Here is an 18896-nt window from a genome sequence, read left to right as displayed (position 1 = left end):
CTTGAATTTCCTCCATTTGTACACAATCTGTCTGACCGTTGATTGGTGGAGTCCAAACTCTTCAGAGATGGTTTTGTAACCTTTTCTAGCCTGATGAGCAACACCAACTCTTTTTCTGAGGTCCTCAGAGATCTCATTTGTTTGTGCCATGACACTCTTCCATAAACATGACCAAACTTTCATAGATCCCTGTTCTTTAAATAAAACAGGGCTCACACTGACACCTGATAGTCATCTCACTGATTGAAAACACCTCTGAACAGATGGACTTTAATTTCACCTTCAAATTAACAGCTAATCCTAGAGATTCACATACTTTTGCCGCTAACAGATATGTAATGTTGGATCATTTTCCTGAATAAATAAATGACAAAGTATATATTTTGTTCTCATTTGTTTGATTGGGTTCTCTTTCAGCACTTGCATGAAAATCTGATGATTTTTTGGGTTATATTTATGCAGAAATACAGACAATTCTAAAGGGTTCACAAACGTTCAAGCAGCACTGTATATATATAATTGTTTTTTGTATAATTAAATGATATCCATAAATTAAATATAAACATTGAAAACAAATGAACATGGTAAAGCGAAGTAAATCATGTTTGAAAACAGATAAGTTAACTGTTGTAGTAGACAAATGCTATAAAAAGAGAACGGAATGGAGAAATGCAGCAAGCTAACAGGCTTGATTAAAAAGATAGGAAAAAAATATGCATTGGTGAACAAATGCATAAACATTCGCTGAAAACCACAACAGTGACTAAAAAATGTAATATTTTACTGCTGCTGTTATTTGTTGCTTTTAGATTTAGTGTTTGACTCTGTTCGCATGGTTTTAATTTAAGCTATTCTATGGTAGCACCATTTAATCCATCGCTATGTTGTGAGTGAGGTGATTGTGCAACCTGATGCTCGCGAGTCATGACAGAAAAGATCCAGTGTGACTGTCCCGAAGTTAGCAAACAATAGCAATTAATTAAACTACCATTTTCACATGATGAGGATACACAGTTTTTGCTTACCGTGCTAATGTTTCGCCTTCATCCGTTACACCAGTGTGTTTTCTTTTCATGTGCTCTTGCATCACTGTGGTACTTCCATGCCACACAAGCTCAGCTTTGCATAACTTGCAGATTGCACTCTTCTTTGTTGCGTTTAATATAAAATGCTCCCATGCCTTGGATGACTTGGTACGCACACTTTTTCCTGCTGCCGGTTGATCTGTACTCTCTGCCACTTCGTATGCGGCTGTATTATCTTGCCCTCATGCTCCCCCGTAACGTGAGCGACCCAACTAATCAATAACGGCATTCGTTGACAACAAATTTCATTATCGATTATTATCAATTTTATCGATCAGTTGCAGCCCTAATATCCTAAAAGCCCGGATTGGACATAATAGATGAAGCCTTTCATGCTTCGGTGATTCATGCGGTGGAGGAAAGAAAGCCTGATGTATGACTGAATGAGTGGTCGCAGGGTGGATAACTGCATCAGGCATGATCACATCTAATCTGTTGGAGCCAGATTCGGAGCATTGGATCCTTGTTAGGAACAGAAAAATTCACAGAGCAAGCAAAGAGAAAAGGGTACACCCATCTCAATGTTCTTCCGCCAACTCCACCTGCATCCCCATGATCCAAGTTGCCACACCAGACATGAAAATGCAACAAAGAATATCATTTACATGTAGCGCGCCGATTCAGCGTGGTTTGTAAGACTTTCGCTCTCTCTCTTCGCATGTGTGTGAAACACAGCGCTATCAGCAAAGCAATGGAGAGTTGTGCGCCTTCACACTAGAGTTTACGGTGCGTTAAATACAGGTGTGCTGCGCATCCATTGAGCTGAACTGAAACAGCACAGATCGCTTGATGGAGATCGAAACTCTCAAGCGCTCAGTCAGAGTGGTCAGTGAGTGAAAATATATATGTGCTAAACTTATACTTAGATTTTACTCGCCAGTGTGTGAGTTGGAGGCTAAGAATTTATTAGCCAATGGCTAACGATAGACATTATTTAGTCGCATATGCGAGTGATTTATTTACTCGCAATGTAGAGGGTTGTGTGTGTGTGTGTGAGTGAAGGCAGAAGTATAGGGGAAATAGCTTGTAGGAGATGTGAGGGGATTGGGTCTAGAGGACAGGTGGTAGGGAGGCTGGAGAGAAAGTTTAGAGACTTCATCTTCTGTAAGAGGAGAGAAGGAGGAGAGAAGATGGTCAGCTGTGTGAGCGTTTGCTGTGAGTTCCTGGGTTATTGGAGCCATGAACTGACTGCTGATGGATGTGGTTTTGTTTGTGAAGTAGCACGTGCTGGTCTGGAGGAAATGGGACAGATATTGTCTAGGCAGATAGTTAGGGTAGAAAATAAGGTATCTGGCACAATTCACATCTAATGATGAGAAATGTGTGGGGGTGGAAAGAGAGGTCGATATCACAGAGTAGAGTCGAGAAGGAGAAAGAGACGTTAGATTTCGTCTAAATGAAACTGGCAGAGGGTTTGGTGGTGCAGAAGAAGGTAGATGTAGATTAAAAGTAATAATGAAATGATCCGACACATGAAAGGGTTTGACCAAGATGTTATCTGTGATACAGTTGCGTGTAAAGATGAAGTCGAGCTGGTTACCTGATTTATGGGTACCAGTGGGGTTAAGCCCACTACTAGAAGTCAGTAGCATGTGGCTTCAAGGTGGATGTTGAAGTCGCCAATAGAATCGGATTACAATGGCTGCTGCTGCCATGAGACCCAACAACAGCCTCTGTCAGAACCCAAGAAGCTAATACTGGTATGCACTGACCCTGAAAGCAAACCTGTAAGAACTTCCTGTTGCAAAAGTGGGGAGGGGCAGCACTGAGCAGACTGGACAGAAATCCCACTAGAGACTGTTGCTTTCCAAACACAAATGTGACGGATTTAGCGAAACAGACCTATCTGATATTTTCACCTTCATAATCTCTGTCATATTTTAATCACAGATGCTGCTCCACCACGACCATATCAGTTAATGGGACAGCTGATAGTTGCAAACCATCTGCTTGGTGGCATGGAGAGCAATATCTATGTGGCCCAGAGTAATGCTCCATATCTAACTTCTCAGAGCTAAACGCATTTTTAATATTTAGCTTCTCAGAGCCAAATGCATATTCAACATTGAACTCCTCAGAGTCAAATGTAGTCAGTAAATCAATGACAAGTTTTTACACAGTCTGGAGGACATACCGAGTGTGTGCTTCTATCACTTTAAATGGAAACATCAGAATATGCTGTTTTGTATCACTGTATGCAAACAACTTGGGATCTGTTTGCATGGGACCAGAGTCACAAAATTGCAGCCTGACTTCCATCCCTCAAGAAGGCAGTCAGGTGGGAGCTGACGTACAACTCCTAAACTTAGCATTTCTGCTGGCCATACTGTCTAAAACACAGAGTGAAACAGACAAACAATACGACGGAATGATATCACAATGATTCACACAAATACAAACAGACATTAAGCTTCCTGAAGACAAAGAAGCCAGGGATTCCGTGGCCTTTTATGGTCTTGTTGATGCAGCACGCTACATCACCTGACCTCATGTCAGCTAATTAAGGCCGGTGTCTTTTCGTGCTTCAGACACTGGTCACAGAGAAGCGTTTTCATACCATCAACACCATGAGGAAGTGTCGAAGTTCCACTTTGAAAGGAAATTGAAGTCTACCCCAAGACCATTTTTTCTGTTTCATGACAATTTCCCTTCTAAAGTTTCCTGTAATGCATCTGAACTTTTTTGTAATTCCCATAATCATCAATACTTATTCTCATTATTGTAATTTTTGTTACAATAATTGTAATCATTATTTTTTTTTTACTGTATTACACAAAAACAATATAATTTTTTTGGAAAAAGAAGATCCTAAAATCAGTAAAATACATTAATAAAAGATTGTAATGAAAATAACATCATAATGTAAAAGAAATGTTATCGGTCCTTTCCTGTGAGCAAAATTGAATTATTATTCAGCCAGGTATCATTAAATTTGCCCTACAACCATAAAACATCTCATGTCAAGTCACCTTTATTTGTATAGCGCTTTATGAAATACTGATCGTGTCAAAGCAGCTTTACAGTGTCAAACAGGAAAATAGTTTGTCAATAATGCAAGACGACAATAACAGAGTCATTTTTCAGCAAAAGTCAGTTCATTGATGATTCAGTGATGTCATCATCCAGTTCAGCTCTCTTCCAATAGTGTCTGTGCAATCAGTCAATCGTCTGCATTTATCTGTCAATCGTCTGCAATGCATTTTTCCATCTTAAAAATATATCTAAATTATGACCTATACTCTCAATGTCAAATGCAGAAACTTTAAACGGTAGCATTAAGCTAACTGAGACTTGTTATAGCACTTGCATATCATTGCTCTTTTGTTGATTTTGATTGCTTCCATTGCCCTCATTTATAAGTCGCTTTGGATAAAAGCGTCTGCTAAATGTCAAAATGTAATATATATATATATATATATATATATATATATTTATAGTTATATTATTTATGTTTTTATGGTTTTCTTGTCACAAAAAAAGCTCCCCCAGTAGCTAACCACTTTTTGATTTAGCATAAATAAATAATATAACTCCAGCTGGTCCAAAATGCAGCAGCTAGAGTTCTTACTAGAACCAGGAAGTACGAGCATATTAGCCCGGTTCTGTCAACTCTGCACTGGCTCCCTATTGAACAACAAATACATTTTAAAATCTTGCTAATTAATTATAAAGCCCTGAATGGTTTAGCTCCTCACTACTTGAGCGAGCTCTTATTGCATTTTTGTCCTTCACTGCAATTTCAAAACTCTGGCCATTTGATAATACCTAGAACAGTTGTTCTCAAACCTGTCCTGGAGGACCCCCTGCCCTGCACATTTTTTTATGTCTCCCTCATCTATCACACCTGATTCAACTCATCAGCTCATTAGTGGAGACTGCAAGACCTGAAGTGGGTGTGTCAGATGTAGGGAGACATACAAAATGTGCAGTGCTGGGGGTACTTCATGGAGAGGTTTGAAAACCTAAAGCCCTGAATGGTTTAGCACCTCAGTATTTGAACGAGCTCTTGTTACATTATAGTCCTCCACGTCCGCTGCGTTCTCAAAACTCTGGCAATTTGATAATACCTAGAATATCAAAATCAACTGCGGGCAGCAGATCCTTTTCCTATTTAGCTTCCAAACTCTGGAACAATCTACCTAGCGTTGTTCTGGAGGCAGACACACTCTCAGTTTAAATCTAGATTAAAGACCCATCTCTTTAACCTGGCATACACATAACACACTAACACATTTCTATAATTCAAATCCGTTAAAGGATAGTTAGACTGCATTCATTAGGTTAACTGGAACACTTCCCATAACACCCGATGTACACTGCAGTCACCCGGATCCAGTACGTATTCAGACCAGATGGTGGATCAGCACCTAGACATGACCTCTACAGCCCTGAATGTCAGCGGAGACCATGTCCACTAGATGCGCCCCAGAGACAGATCCCCAGTGAAGACCACATCACCTCAACGACCAGCGGCACAAGACCACGGGAAACAGACAAGACATCTACACCAGTGCTGCAGTCTGGAATTAAACCACTCCATGCTGGTTTCATCTGGCCAGAGGAGAACTGGCCCCCCAACTGAGCCTGGTTTCTCCCAAGGTTTTTTCTCCATTTCTGTCAGCGATGGAGTTTTGGTTCCTTTGGCTTGCTTAGTTGGGGACACTTGACTGATTGCAGACACTATTGGACGAGAGCTGAACTGGATGATGACATCATTGAATCATCAATGAACTGACTTTATCTGAAAAAAATGACTCTTTGTTATTGTCTTCTTGCATTATTGACAAAGTATTTTCCTGTTTAATACTGTAAAGCTGCTTTGACACAATCAGTATTGTATAAACCGCTATACAAATAAAGGTGACTTAACTTGACTTGATCAGTAAATTATTAAAATGGTAAGTTAGACTCCTTGCTGTTTTCCCCGAAACATTAAATTCCTTAATTTTTCTTAATCAATAAGAAATCTGGGGGGGGCTGGACATGTAAATGAGGGGGCCTAGGCCCCCCCAGGCCCGCTCGTGACTATGCCACTGCACTATACATTTACATTTAGGTATTTTGCCGACGCTTTTATCCAAAGTGACTTACAATTGGGAATACATAAAGCGATTCTTCTTAAAGAGGCAAACAGACACAGGAAGTGCTTGAAATACCAAGTTTTAGGCATTGTTCAAATAAGTACAAGCTAGAAAAGGGAAGGAATAAATAAAGAGAAAGAAAAAGTTTTTTTTTTTTTTTTAAGATGAAGTTAAGTAGCGTTTAAAGAGATGAGTTTGCACATAGCAAGTGACAATACCAGGAGAAGAAGCCATTACTCACCGTGATTGTTGAATGACTCTGACTTACCACAGTTGTTTGATGAACTTATGAAAAATGGAGTGAGAGAGAAAAGAAACGGTAGGCTCGAATGACAAGCTAACAGGCTAACGGAATGCTAATGTGCTGCACTCGTGGTTTAGATTAAAAAGCAAACAATGTCAAAATAGTTTGTTAGATAATATCAGAAGTATGGTCATAATTAAGTTATATTTTAGCAGTTTAAAAAACAGAAAGTGATAGTAAGATACCAACTAAGATTCCAACAGAAAAACAAAGCTACACGGAGCTACAATCGCAAACCTATGCATAGTTGAATAATTTGTACAATATAATGAAATACATTATTGACACTATTACCTGTACTGTTATTCAGATGACACGTGGCTGTAAACTGACCACTGATATGAGTCAATAATTCTATGACCTGTAAGATTATTTAGTATACGTCTCACCCCTGTCCTGCTCTGTAATATCCTGCCGGACATCCACACATGAATCCACCCTGTGTGTTTGAGCAGCCATATCTGCAGGGGCTCATGAAGGACACACACTCGTCCACATCCTCACAGCTAGTGGAAACGGGGTCAAAGTTGAAGCCAGATGGACAGCCACACTTAAAACTGCCCAATGTGTTAAAACAAGATGCTGAACCACAGCTGCCCGGATTCAAACACTCATTGTCATCTGTAGGACAGAAAAGGTCAGTAGCATATGTAAACTGTAATTACAACTGTAATTTTAAAAATGTGAGCACCATGGGCTCAATGAGTCTGAAGCACATACACTAATCACATGACAATCATGAGCTCATGTATTTACAACATCCTGTAAATATATGAAAAGGAACAATAATAATGAGAAAGGTTTGTGTGTGTACTGACCCACACACTGGTTCCACTGCTGGTGCTGTGTGTATCCCTCTGGACAGCTGCAGCGGAAACCACCCGCAACATTCTGACAACCGAATTGACACCTGTGATCAGGCGCACACTCATCTACATCTGACAGAGACAGAAACAGCAGTTCAGTTCAAAAACTGCAAACTACATGCACCTATCACACACCCGTAACATTCATTCATGCTCACATATCCCATATGGCATTTTTTTCTGGCAACAGTATATTTTAAATACATGCTTAATATATGTTATAAGCATTGAAGTGGTGAATTATTAATGAAATTGAAAACATATTTAGTTTCAATCTTCATATACCCAAATTTTTTTTCAAAATGTGTTTCAGGGGCAAGAAAATACATTTCCAATCTTACAGTAGCCTACATTTAGGCTAAATGCAAATGATGGATCTGGTGAAAGGAAAACTTGCTAGAAAAATTCAATTAAAACATTTCAATCACACACACACACACACACACACACACACAAAGAGAGCCGTACCATCACAGCTGAGGCCGAGAGAGTCCAGAATGAAGCCCTGTGGACACTCACAGCTGAAGCTGCCCACTGAATTCTGACAGATGCCCTGCTGACCGCACGGACCCCGCTCAGACAAACATTCATTAATATCTAAGTGAAGACAGAAAGAAGCACCTTAACACTGAAAATCACAGGTCGTGACACTCACCTGACATACTGCTTTTCACTTCATTTATGATAATCATCATCACATACAGAAACAAAACTCACAACTGTAATGTTTCCAAGCACTACTTGTGTGTTTATCAAGAAGTGATGTAAAGTTTCCTGCTTTTGTTGTCAAAGGGCCATCTGAGGGGACATCTGAATGTGTGTTTCACCTTTGCAGGCCGTGTGATGCTGGCTGAAGCCTGCCGGACACTTGCAGGTGAATCCACCAATGGAGTTGACACACGAGAACTGACAATTGTGTCGTCTGCTCTGACATTCATCCACATCTACAGATAAAAAAAACTAAAATCAAACCAATGCTTTCTTTTTAAAAGGGCAGCTAAACATCTGAAGGACATTTCAGCACATCAAAGTCTAAAAAGGCTTACTATGATGGTCAGTAAATGTTTCCCAATGATGCAGACTGCTGTCTCATCAACTAACAATTAATTCCTCAGATGACAACACATGTCCTCTGTTACACTGTGCACATGCTGGATCAGATGTAGTGAACATCAGCAAGATGGCAACCCCGTTTCATTCTGAAAAGATCAGGCTTTGTGGACAACAAAGGATGATTGTGCCTTAAGATAAACAACACTACCTCTTGTGGAGAGGGGAGTAACATTAACATACAGTAACCCCCCGTTCAGGAACTGCTTTGTTCTCCCTCAAGCTTATCATTTGTGCAAGGCACGAATGAGGACTTCAGCATTCCATTGATCAAAGACTGATCCGATCACAATGTGCTCTTTCGCTGATCACAATCCTTCAATCTATAGACCTAAGTTTGAAGTAATGGTGCTTCATATAACATTATCCAGAGAAATAGTGTAAATGATAAATCCCCTGTGACTTTTGTACTGGCTACTCTATATAGGCTACCAGGGCACCATACAGACTTGATCAAATAATTTGCTGATTTTCTATCCGAGTTAGTGCTGGCTGCAGATAAAGTCTTAATTGTTGGTAATTTTAATATTCATGTTGATAATGAAAAAGATGCATTGGGATTAGCATTTACTGTATATACATTCTAAACTGCGGTTAGATAACACGTGTCAGGGCCTACTCATTGTCATAATCATACTTAAGATTGTGTACTGTCACATGGAATTGATGTTAATGGCGTTGGAATTCTGCAGCAGAGTGATGATATCTCGGATCATTATCTAGTCTCATGTTTACTCCATATAGCTAAAGCTGCAAATTCAGCTCCTTGTTACAAATATGGTAGAACCATCACTTCTACCACAAAAGACTGCTTTATAAATAATCTTCCTGACTTGTCTCAATTCCTCAGCATACCCAATAGCTCAGAAAAACTTGATGTTGTAACAGAAACTATGGACTCTCTCTTTTCTAGCACTTTAGATAGGGTTGCTCCTTAATCTTCTTTAAGCATAAAGGAAAACAGTCCGACACCGTGGTATAATGAGCACACTCGCACCTTAAAGAGAGCAGCCCGGAAAATGGAGCGCAGCTGGAAGAAAACAAAACTAGAGGTATTTCGTATTGCATGGCAGGAAAGTACTTCTACAGTACTTATAGAAAAGGTCTAAAAACTGCTAGATCTACTTACTTTTCATCTCTCTTCAATACAGTGGCTAAATTAATGAAAAATAAAGCATCAACAGGTGCAGACCTTTCCCAACAGCACAGCAGTAATGACTTAATGAACTTCTTTACTTCCAAGATCGATACTATTAGAGATAAAAGTATAACCATGCAGCCGTTAGCCACAGTATCGCATATAGATCCCCTGAGGAACAGTTCCCCTCATTCTCTGCTATAGGAGAGGAAGAATTGTATAAACTTGTCAAATCATCAAAACCTACAACATGTATGTTAGACCCTATTCCATCTAAGCTACTAAAAGAGGTGCTTCCAGAAGTCATAGATCCTCTTATGAATATTATTAATTCATCATTTGAAATTCAGCATTTGTAAAACTGCATTTTTCTTAAAAATATACCTAAATTGCGACCTATGCTAATTCATGCGTTCATGACCTTAAGGTTAGATTATTGTAATACTTTATTGGGTGGTTGCTCTCCGCACTTAATAAACAAACTCCAGCTGGTCCAAAATGCAGCAGCTAGAGTTCTTACTAGAACCAGGAAGTATGACCATATTAGCCCGGTTCTGTAAACACTGCAATGGCTCCCTATTGAACAACGAATACATTTTAAAATCTCATATCGCATTATAGTTTGCTGCTATCTCAAAACTCTGGCCATTTGATAATATCTAGAATATCAAAATCAAATGCGGGTAGCAGATCCTTTTCCTGTTTAGCGCCCAAACTCTGGAACAATCTACCTAGTGTTGTTCTGGAGGCAGAGACACTCTGTCAGTTTAAATCTAGATTAAAGACCCATCTCTTTAACCTGGCATACACATAACACACTATCGCATTTCTAATTAAAATCTGTTAAAGCATTGTTAGGCTGCATTAATTAGGTCAACTGGAACCGGGAACACTTTCCATAGCACCCAATGTACTGACTACATCGTAAGATGAATGGCATCTACGCTAATATTAGTCCCTTTCATTCTTATTCTGAGGTCACCGTACCCACCTAGATCCAGTCCATATCAACTAGACCATGTCAACTAGATGCACCCCAGAGACAGATCCCCTCTGAAGACTGTCACCTTGACGACTATCGGTGCAAGACCACGGGAAACAGACAAGTCCTCTGCACACGTGTTGCAGCCTGGAATTCAACCACGCCATGCTGGTTTCGTCTGGCCAGAGGAGAACTGGCCCCCCGACTGAGCCTGGTTTCTCCCAAGGTTTTTTCTCCATTTCTGTCACAGATGGAGTTTTGGTTCCTTGCCACGGTTGCCTTTGGCTTGCTTAGTTGGGGACGATTGACTGATTGCACAGACATTATTGGAAGAGAGCTGAACTGGATGATGACATCACTGAATCTTGAACCTTGTCAGTGTTGTGCGCTTGCTTAGCCCTTTGTTGTGATAAACAGTAAAGTGTGTTCAAGCGCTAGCAAAAGACAGTGTAAAGAAATACTATTTGAGCGAAGCAGTCAATCAGCGGAAGTTAAAAGCCGCTTGTAAGTGTATTTATTGCTTGTCTCATTAGTATTTAGGGCAGTTGTCATTGCTAGAAAATGCTTGTTTTGTTTACTGCGTTGAGACGTGCTGAAGTCATGTTTGGTCTCGTACGGTTTTGCATACCTTGTCAGTGTCGTGTGCTTGCTTAGCCCTTTGTTGTGATAAACAGTAAAGTGTGTTTAGCTGAATTCAATTTCTGTTGTTCCTTGCCACAGTCGATTTGTTCCTTGACAAATCAAACGAGTATAAAAAAGGTTAGTATTTTTCATCAGCGGTCGCAGCAGCCCTCGTGTGAAGACCGAAGAGTGTAAAGACCATCGACTCTATCGTGCGACTCCACCATGCAGGGACACCGGCAAGGGACATAAGTATCGCTTTTGATTCATCCTCTTTTCTACACCTTGCTTCACTTCTGTTTCAGTTTTTATGACCAATTCTTACTATGTGTTTCCATATCCCTACTATTACTACCACTCACAAACCACGCATCACACACAATACACACACACAACACTACTTTCTTTTTCTATTGGTCTCTGGAATTGTCAGTCTGCAGTAAACAAAGCAGATTTCATTACATCTATTACTATTCATTCAAGACTAAACCTCATGGCCCTGACAGAGACGTGGCTCAAACCAGAGGACACTGCTACTCCTGCAGCATTCTCCAATAATTTCTCATTTTTCCACACTCCCCGTCTGACTGGAAGAAGTGAAAGTACTGGTCTGCTTATCTCTAATGATTGGAAAGTTATTAATTTACCTTTTCTGGGTATTAACAGCTCCTTTGAATCACATTCAGTCACTATTACCCACCTTTTTTAAAATCCATTTTGTAGTTGTTTATCAACCCCCAGAACCACAAGGTAACTTATTGGATGAATTAGATGTGCTACTCTCAACCTTTCCTGAGGATGGTACTCCCCTAGTTATGCTTGGAGACTTCAACATCCACCTAGATAAACCTCAGGCTGCAGTCTACTACACTCTGCTTGCCTCTTTTGATCTCATGAGAGTGCTAACTACAGCTACTCACAAATCAGGCAACCAACTGGACCTTATTTATACATGACATTGCTCCACTGATCATGTACTGGCTACTTCACTGCACACCTCGGATCACTCCCTCCTCACTCTTAAAGGTGACCAACTGGACCTTATTTACACACGACACTGCTCCACTGATCATGTGCTCGTTACTCCACTGCACACCTCGGATCACTTCCTCCTCATTCTTAACCTCAACATGGTTCCTGACACAACACATACCCCTCCAAATGTCATCTTTCGACATAGCCTACGCCCACTCTCACCGTCCCGGCTATCTGGTTTCATCTTCGCTTCCTCCCCCTAAACAGTTATCATCTCTTGATGCTAACAGTGCTACTGGTACTTTCTGATCCACTCTTACATCTTGTTTAGACACTGTCTGCCCCTTGTCTTACAGGCCAGCCCGTACCATCCCTTCTGCCCCTTGGCATATTCTTCATTAATACAATTAAAACCATCAGTGCACAATTTTCCACTACACAATCTGTCAAGCACATCTTGCCAGCAAACATACACTCGTTCACATCCTTCTCTTCACTCTCTGAGGCAGAAGTCTCCAAACTCATCCGTTTTAATCATCCTACTACTTGTCCGCTTGATCCTATTCCATCTCATCTCCTTCAAGCCATTTCTCCTGCAGTTGTACCTGCACTCACTCACATCAACATATCCCTTCACACTGGTGTTTTTCCCTCAGCATTTAGACAGGCTCGTATAACCCCTCTACTTACGACAACCTACTCGACAGCAACCAGTCTGGTTTCAAGAGTTGGACATTCAACCGAGACTGCCTTGCTCTCAGTTGTTGAAGCCCTCTACCAATAGCTGCTCGCATAAAATTCAAGGCATTAATGTTTGCCTACAAAACCACCACTGGCTCTGCACCCCATTACCTAAATTCATTACTTCAGGCTTATGTACCCTCTAGAAGCTTGCGGTCTGCAAGTGAACGTTGCTTTATTGTGCATCCCAAAGAGGCACAAAATCACTTTCACTGACTTTTAAATTAAATGTGCCCTCCTGGTGGAATGACCTGCCCAACTCAATCCGAGCAGCTGAGTGCTAAGCCATCTTCAAGAATTGGCTAAAAACACATCTCTTCCATCTTTATTTGACCCTCTAACTCTAGCACTCTCTATTCTAATTCTATTCTTTAAAAAAATTGCCCCTTATAGACTTGCACTCTGTTCATTTACTAACTTCTTGTTTTCTTAAAAAAAAAACACTAGCTTCTCTAATCTTTTTGTATTCTATCCGTTTTTTTATTTATTATTTAATTAACAACACTAGCTTGCTCTATTCTTTTTCTATTCTTTCTGTTTTCTTTTTATTTATTATATAATAAAAAACAAAAAGAAAAACCCCTGCTACATGTACTGTGTTAAGCTAACTGAGACTTGTTATAGCACGTGCATATCATTGCTCTCTTGTTGATTTTGATTGCTTCCATTGTCCTCATTTGTAAGTTGCTTTGGATAAAAGCGTCTGCTAAATGACTTCATAAATGTAAATGAATCATCAATGAACTCACTTTAGCTGGAAAAATGAATCAGTTATTGTCTTTTTGCATTATTGACAAACTATTTTCCTGTTTTAAACTGTAAAGCTGCTTTGACACAACCAGTATTGTATAAAGTGCTATACAAATTAAGATGACTTGACTTGACATGACTTGATTCCTATTATGATTATTACTTAATTTGTGTTATATACAACTGCATTATCTGTGACTGGATTAGGCAAATGTCCAATCTCCACTTAACTGTTACTTTGTAATGAGTATTTGTTGTATTTGATGTACCTTGTAAAGCATCCTTGATCCTGGGAAAGGCGCTATATAAATTTACTACTACTACTACTACTACTAATAATAATATTAATAATAATAATAATATGTGTAGAGTACTTTGTGTATTCTATATGCTGACAAAACTGAATTAAACCCACTGTTCTGGGTAAATTATTCTACTATTATCTGACTGTGTGAGTGACTGTGTGCTGAGGATTGCAGTGTATTTAGAACAGTTTACCTTTCCATAAGATAACATCCATAGTAACATTCCAACTCAGTCACTTGCATCTATCAATTTTGCACTTTATCCATTCATTGTACCCATTTAGTAGTTGTTAGTTACTCTTGTCTATCCTTTTGTTAATAAAACCCCTTTTATTACTCTTCCTTGTGTTGATAATACAGTAAGAGGCTCTACAAGTTAACGATATCTCTCAAATCCTTAAGATTGGTCAGACTACAACGTCCTATAATTTATGTAATTCTTATTTATTCAACAATCTTCCATGATTGTTCTTTATTGTCAGGGCAATATTCCTGGCTGGTGCCCCGTAAAATAGTGTGACCAAAACTAAATATTTATATTTAACCCCAAAGCCATTACACTGGTGGTGCTACATACATCTAAAATCACTAATTTAGTGGTGCCCCGTGTGAGGCTATCTAAACTTGAAATCACTACACAGACATACAATGCATGCATACATATCTATGAAGAAAGATCTGTGTAGGTATCATGCACAGAATATTTCTAAGATAAGTGGCCAAAAGAAGACGACTCATCTTCCTCACCTTTACACGTCCTGCTGTCGTCCTGCAGCATGTAACCGCGGGGACAGGAACACACATAGCTGCCCTCCATGTTCTTACAGATGAAGTTACAGGGTTTTGGGGACATACTACATTCATCAACATCTGACAGAAACGTTCAAACAACCATGATCACAAGGAATATCAAACAATAATGCTTTTATACGTCACATGGATTTAAATGACTGACAAAGCAGTGCTGAGTGTTTGTGGCATACCGACGCATGCGGTTCCTGCAGTAGATGCGATGTATCCTGGTTTACAGTGGCATCTGTACGAGCCCATGATGTTGATACAGATGCCGTTGGCACAAACACCTGGAATCAGCTTACACTCATCTATATCTGTGGGCAAAGAGGTTTACTGACAACTTCAGTCTTAAAAGATAATCTCACATACTCTAAGATACCCATAATTGGGATTTCTGACAAATGAAACACACTGGGAACTTGTATGTAGTGCTACACACATACAGTGTAGGGCTGTTTCTCTGTTTCTGCCTCTCTCCTATCTTAAAATCAATTATCAAAGAATGCCTCCTTCCATTTTTTTGGCCTAGGACTTCGAGATAATGACCTGTCCTACACCCCACTTATGACTGCTGCTACATCTGTTTTAAAAAAGCTGGTCATGAGTGTTATTTTTTTGTGTCTGCACCTGTCCCGTCAGTTGCGTAGCCATGGCCATATGGACAGAGTTTCTTGTAGTTGGCAGTAGCAGGCAAAGGGCAGAGCTCACACTGGTCCCCCCACCCGAGGCCTCTGTTACAGCAGCACTGAGACCTGCTGACAGGGACACGACTGCTGGACGACATCTGACACATGGTGTGCAGAACTTCAGTGAAACAAAAGCCTTGCCTGTAATCTGAGAGTCAAACATCACAACACGAATCAACTCACATTTCATTAGAGACTAAAAATGCACAATACACACCACAACACACACATTCAGTGGCGTAGTGCATATCATTGTGGCCAAATCACTTTCTGGGAGAAATCACAGTTTAAAAATGCCCTGGATCTCCAACCCTGTTCCTGGAGAGCTACTGTCCTGCAGACTTCAGTTCCAATTCTGCTCTAACACACCTGCCTGTAATTATCAAGGTACCCTGAAGACCTTTATAAGCTGGTTCAGATGTGTTTTCATTAGGGTTGGAGCTGAAATCTGCAGGACGATAGCTCTCCAGGTAGCTCACCCCTGCGCTATGCCATAGGTCTTCAACCCTGCTCCTAGGGACCCACTCTCCTGCAGAGTTTAGCCTACAACCCTAATCACACACACTTGAACCAACTAATCAAGGTCTTCAGGATCACTTGAAAAATCACAGGCCAGGTGTGCTGAAGCAGGTTAGAAAAAAAATTGCAGGACAGTGAGTCCCCAGGAGCCGAGCTGAAGACCTAGGCATTTGATTTCTTGTCAATATTGCACACGCTAGTTGACATACAGTATGGTCAGCTTTAAGCCGGGACACATACAAGTCGGCAAGCGTCTGTCGGGCTAGTTTTGTTTGGTGTGTTCCACACGTCAGCTCTTGTCGGCTTCAAGCAATCCATTATGCAAATATTTTCATAATAATATGAGCTGCTTAAAATGAAGAAAGTTATCAACATAACTGATATTCTGATATATTCTGTCCTGATATAGACAGTTCCTCTCATGTAGGAGAAGAATGCACGTGTTAGTTTGCAGCTTTTTGGTCTAGACGCTGCCGACGTGAGGTGACGACGACATTGTCGGCTTTTGTTGCCGCTAGTTCTTTGAAGTAGGCTTGGTGTGTCCCGGACTTTATGTTCAGGGTCGAGAAAGAAGTTTTACCAAGACATTGTGTGGCTGTAGAGTCAGTTTTGAATCCAACGCCACATTCACACGTGTAGCTGCCCACAGTGTTCACACATCGACCATTCTCACAAACCCCAGGCTGAGTCAAACATTCATTTTCATCTGTAAAGAGGAAATATAATTAAAAAGGCGAATGAGGATGAATAAATCTAGTGTGATCAGTATTTTTGTTGGATGCATTGTTGCATATAGTGTGTAAACCCAACCCTGCCATTCCTACACCCACTAACCAACCTGACTATTCCCACTAATTATTTTAAGCAATGCTTCAGTATTGTGACGTATTTCCAACTGAAACAGAATATTGAATAGAGGACATGGTTTTATTTTACCACACCTACTGTTCATCTCTTGATTGCAGCAAACTAATGGTTGGAGGTGAGTGGTTATGGATATTCTGCCCAAGCGGTCAAACTGACACCATCAGAAAAGGAATGCCATTGAAGAGTGGAAGCTAATTTTCAAATTTTAATTAACATTTACTAAGAAAAACGTTTTGTTTTCTGAGTAAACTTGCACAGATTAATTGTTCACCTCAAGACTAGCAATGTATGCTAACAAAGTAAATAGTGTCAAATTTGATTTCAGATGGACTCTAATATGATCTATGTGGAACTAATATATGCTGCATTATGGGGACTGAGATTCTGGTAGGGCATAGGGCAACATTGAGGTTATGTTGATGCCCATGTCTACTGTTTCATAGTGCATATTTGTGTTCGCTGTGTATATTCTGTATATTATCCACAACACTTTGCGCTGTGCAAGAGGAGTTTGTTGCTGTTCTCTATCGACCTTTTCATTTAAAGAAAAATGGCAAGGAAAGCTAGATGGTAAGCACATGGCTGCGAGTATGATCATTTACATTTACATGTATTCATTTGGCAGACACTTTTTTATATACCTTTATTTATATAGCGCTTCATACAATACAGATTGTGTCAAAGCAGCTTTACAGTGTCAAACAGAAAAAAAGTGTGCTGATAATGAAAAAGAACAATAGAAAACAATCAGTTTTTCAGTTAACGTCGTTTCATTGTTGATTCAGTGATGCCATCATCCAGCTCAGTTCAGTTCTCTTCAAACAGTATCTGTGCAATCAAGTCAACAATATTGGCAGAAATTGTTTCCCCAACTAAGCAAGCTAAAGGCAACAGTGGCAAGGAACCAAAACTCCATTGGTGACAGAAATAGAGAAAAAAACTGGGGCGCATCTAGTGAACATGGTCGCCGCGGACATTCAGGGCTGTAGAGGTCGTCTCTAGGTGCTGATCCACCATCTGATCTGGATAGAGACTGGCTCTGGTGGCTACGGTGACCTCGGAATAAGAAAGAAACAGACCAATATTAGCGTAGATGCCATTCTTCTTACGATGTAGCAAGTACATCGGGTGTTATGGGAAGTGTTCCCGGTTCCAGTTGACCTAATTAATGCAGCCTAACAATCCTTTAATGGATTTGAATTATAGAAATGTGGTATTATGTGTATGCCAGGTTAAAGAGATGGTATTTTATCTAGATTTAAACTGAGAGTGTGTCTGCCTCCAGAACAACGCTAATTAGCGTAGGTGCCATTCTTCTAACGATGTAGCAAGTACATCGGGTGTTATGGGAAGTGTTCCCGGTTCTGGTTGACCTAATTAATGCAGCCTAAAAAAATCCTTTAACGGATTTGAATATTAGAAATGTGTTAGTGTGTTATGTGTAAGCCAGGTTAAAGAGATGGGTCTTTAATCTAGATTTAAACTGACAGAGTGTGTCTGCCTCCCGAACAATGTTAGGTAGGTTATTCCAGAGTTTGGGCGCTAAATAGGAAAAGGATATTCCGCCCGCAGTTGATTTTAATATTCTAGGTATTATCAAATTGCTAGAGTTTTGAGATCGCAGCGGACATGAAGGACTATAATGTGATTTGAACTCACTCAAGTACTGAGGTGCTAAACCATTCAGGGCTTTATAAGTAATTAGCAAGATTTTAAAATGTATACGATGTTTAATAGGGAGCCAGTGCAGAGTTGTCAGGACCGGGCTAATATGCTCGTACTTCCTGGTTCTAGTAAGAACTCTAGCTGCTGCATTTTGGACCAGCTGGAGTTTGTTTATTAAGTGCGCAGAGCAACCACCCAATAAAGCATTACAATAATCTAACCTTGAGGTCATAAACGCATGGATTAACATTTCTGCATTTGACATTGAGAGAATAGGTCGTAATTTAGATATATTTTTGAGATGGAAAAATGCAGATTTACAAATGCTAGAAACGTGGCTTTCTAACGAAAGATTGCTATCAAATAGCACACCTAGGTTCCTAACTGATGACAAAGAATTGACAGA

General features: G+C 40.0%; 1 protein-coding gene across 1 annotated transcript in view; it reads right to left on the bottom strand.

The window, feature by feature from the left end:
* Positions 1 to 18896, bottom strand: part of LOC107705843 (fibrillin-2-like) — a 154781-nt gene that overhangs the window by 5365 nt on the left and 130520 nt on the right. Inside the window, exons 51-58 of the mRNA XM_016509340.1 lie at positions 16539 to 16664; positions 15381 to 15587; positions 14942 to 15067; positions 14706 to 14828; positions 8164 to 8280; positions 7805 to 7933; positions 7289 to 7408; positions 6860 to 7091 (exon numbers count right to left, since the gene is read on the bottom strand). Coding sequence (XP_016364826.1) covers positions 6860 to 7091; positions 7289 to 7408; positions 7805 to 7933; positions 8164 to 8280; positions 14706 to 14828; positions 14942 to 15067; positions 15381 to 15587; positions 16539 to 16664 — 1180 coding nt within the window. The remainder of the gene's footprint in view (positions 1 to 6859; positions 7092 to 7288; positions 7409 to 7804; positions 7934 to 8163; positions 8281 to 14705; positions 14829 to 14941; positions 15068 to 15380; positions 15588 to 16538; positions 16665 to 18896) is intronic.

The sequence above is a fragment of the Sinocyclocheilus rhinocerous genome, unplaced genomic scaffold (assembly GCF_001515625.1).
Source record: "Sinocyclocheilus rhinocerous isolate Xijiao unplaced genomic scaffold, SAMN03320098_v1.1 scaffold924, whole genome shotgun sequence".
Lineage (NCBI taxonomy): Eukaryota > Metazoa > Chordata > Actinopteri > Cypriniformes > Cyprinidae > Sinocyclocheilus > Sinocyclocheilus rhinocerous.
This window is presented reverse-complemented; position numbering and strand designations above follow the sequence as displayed.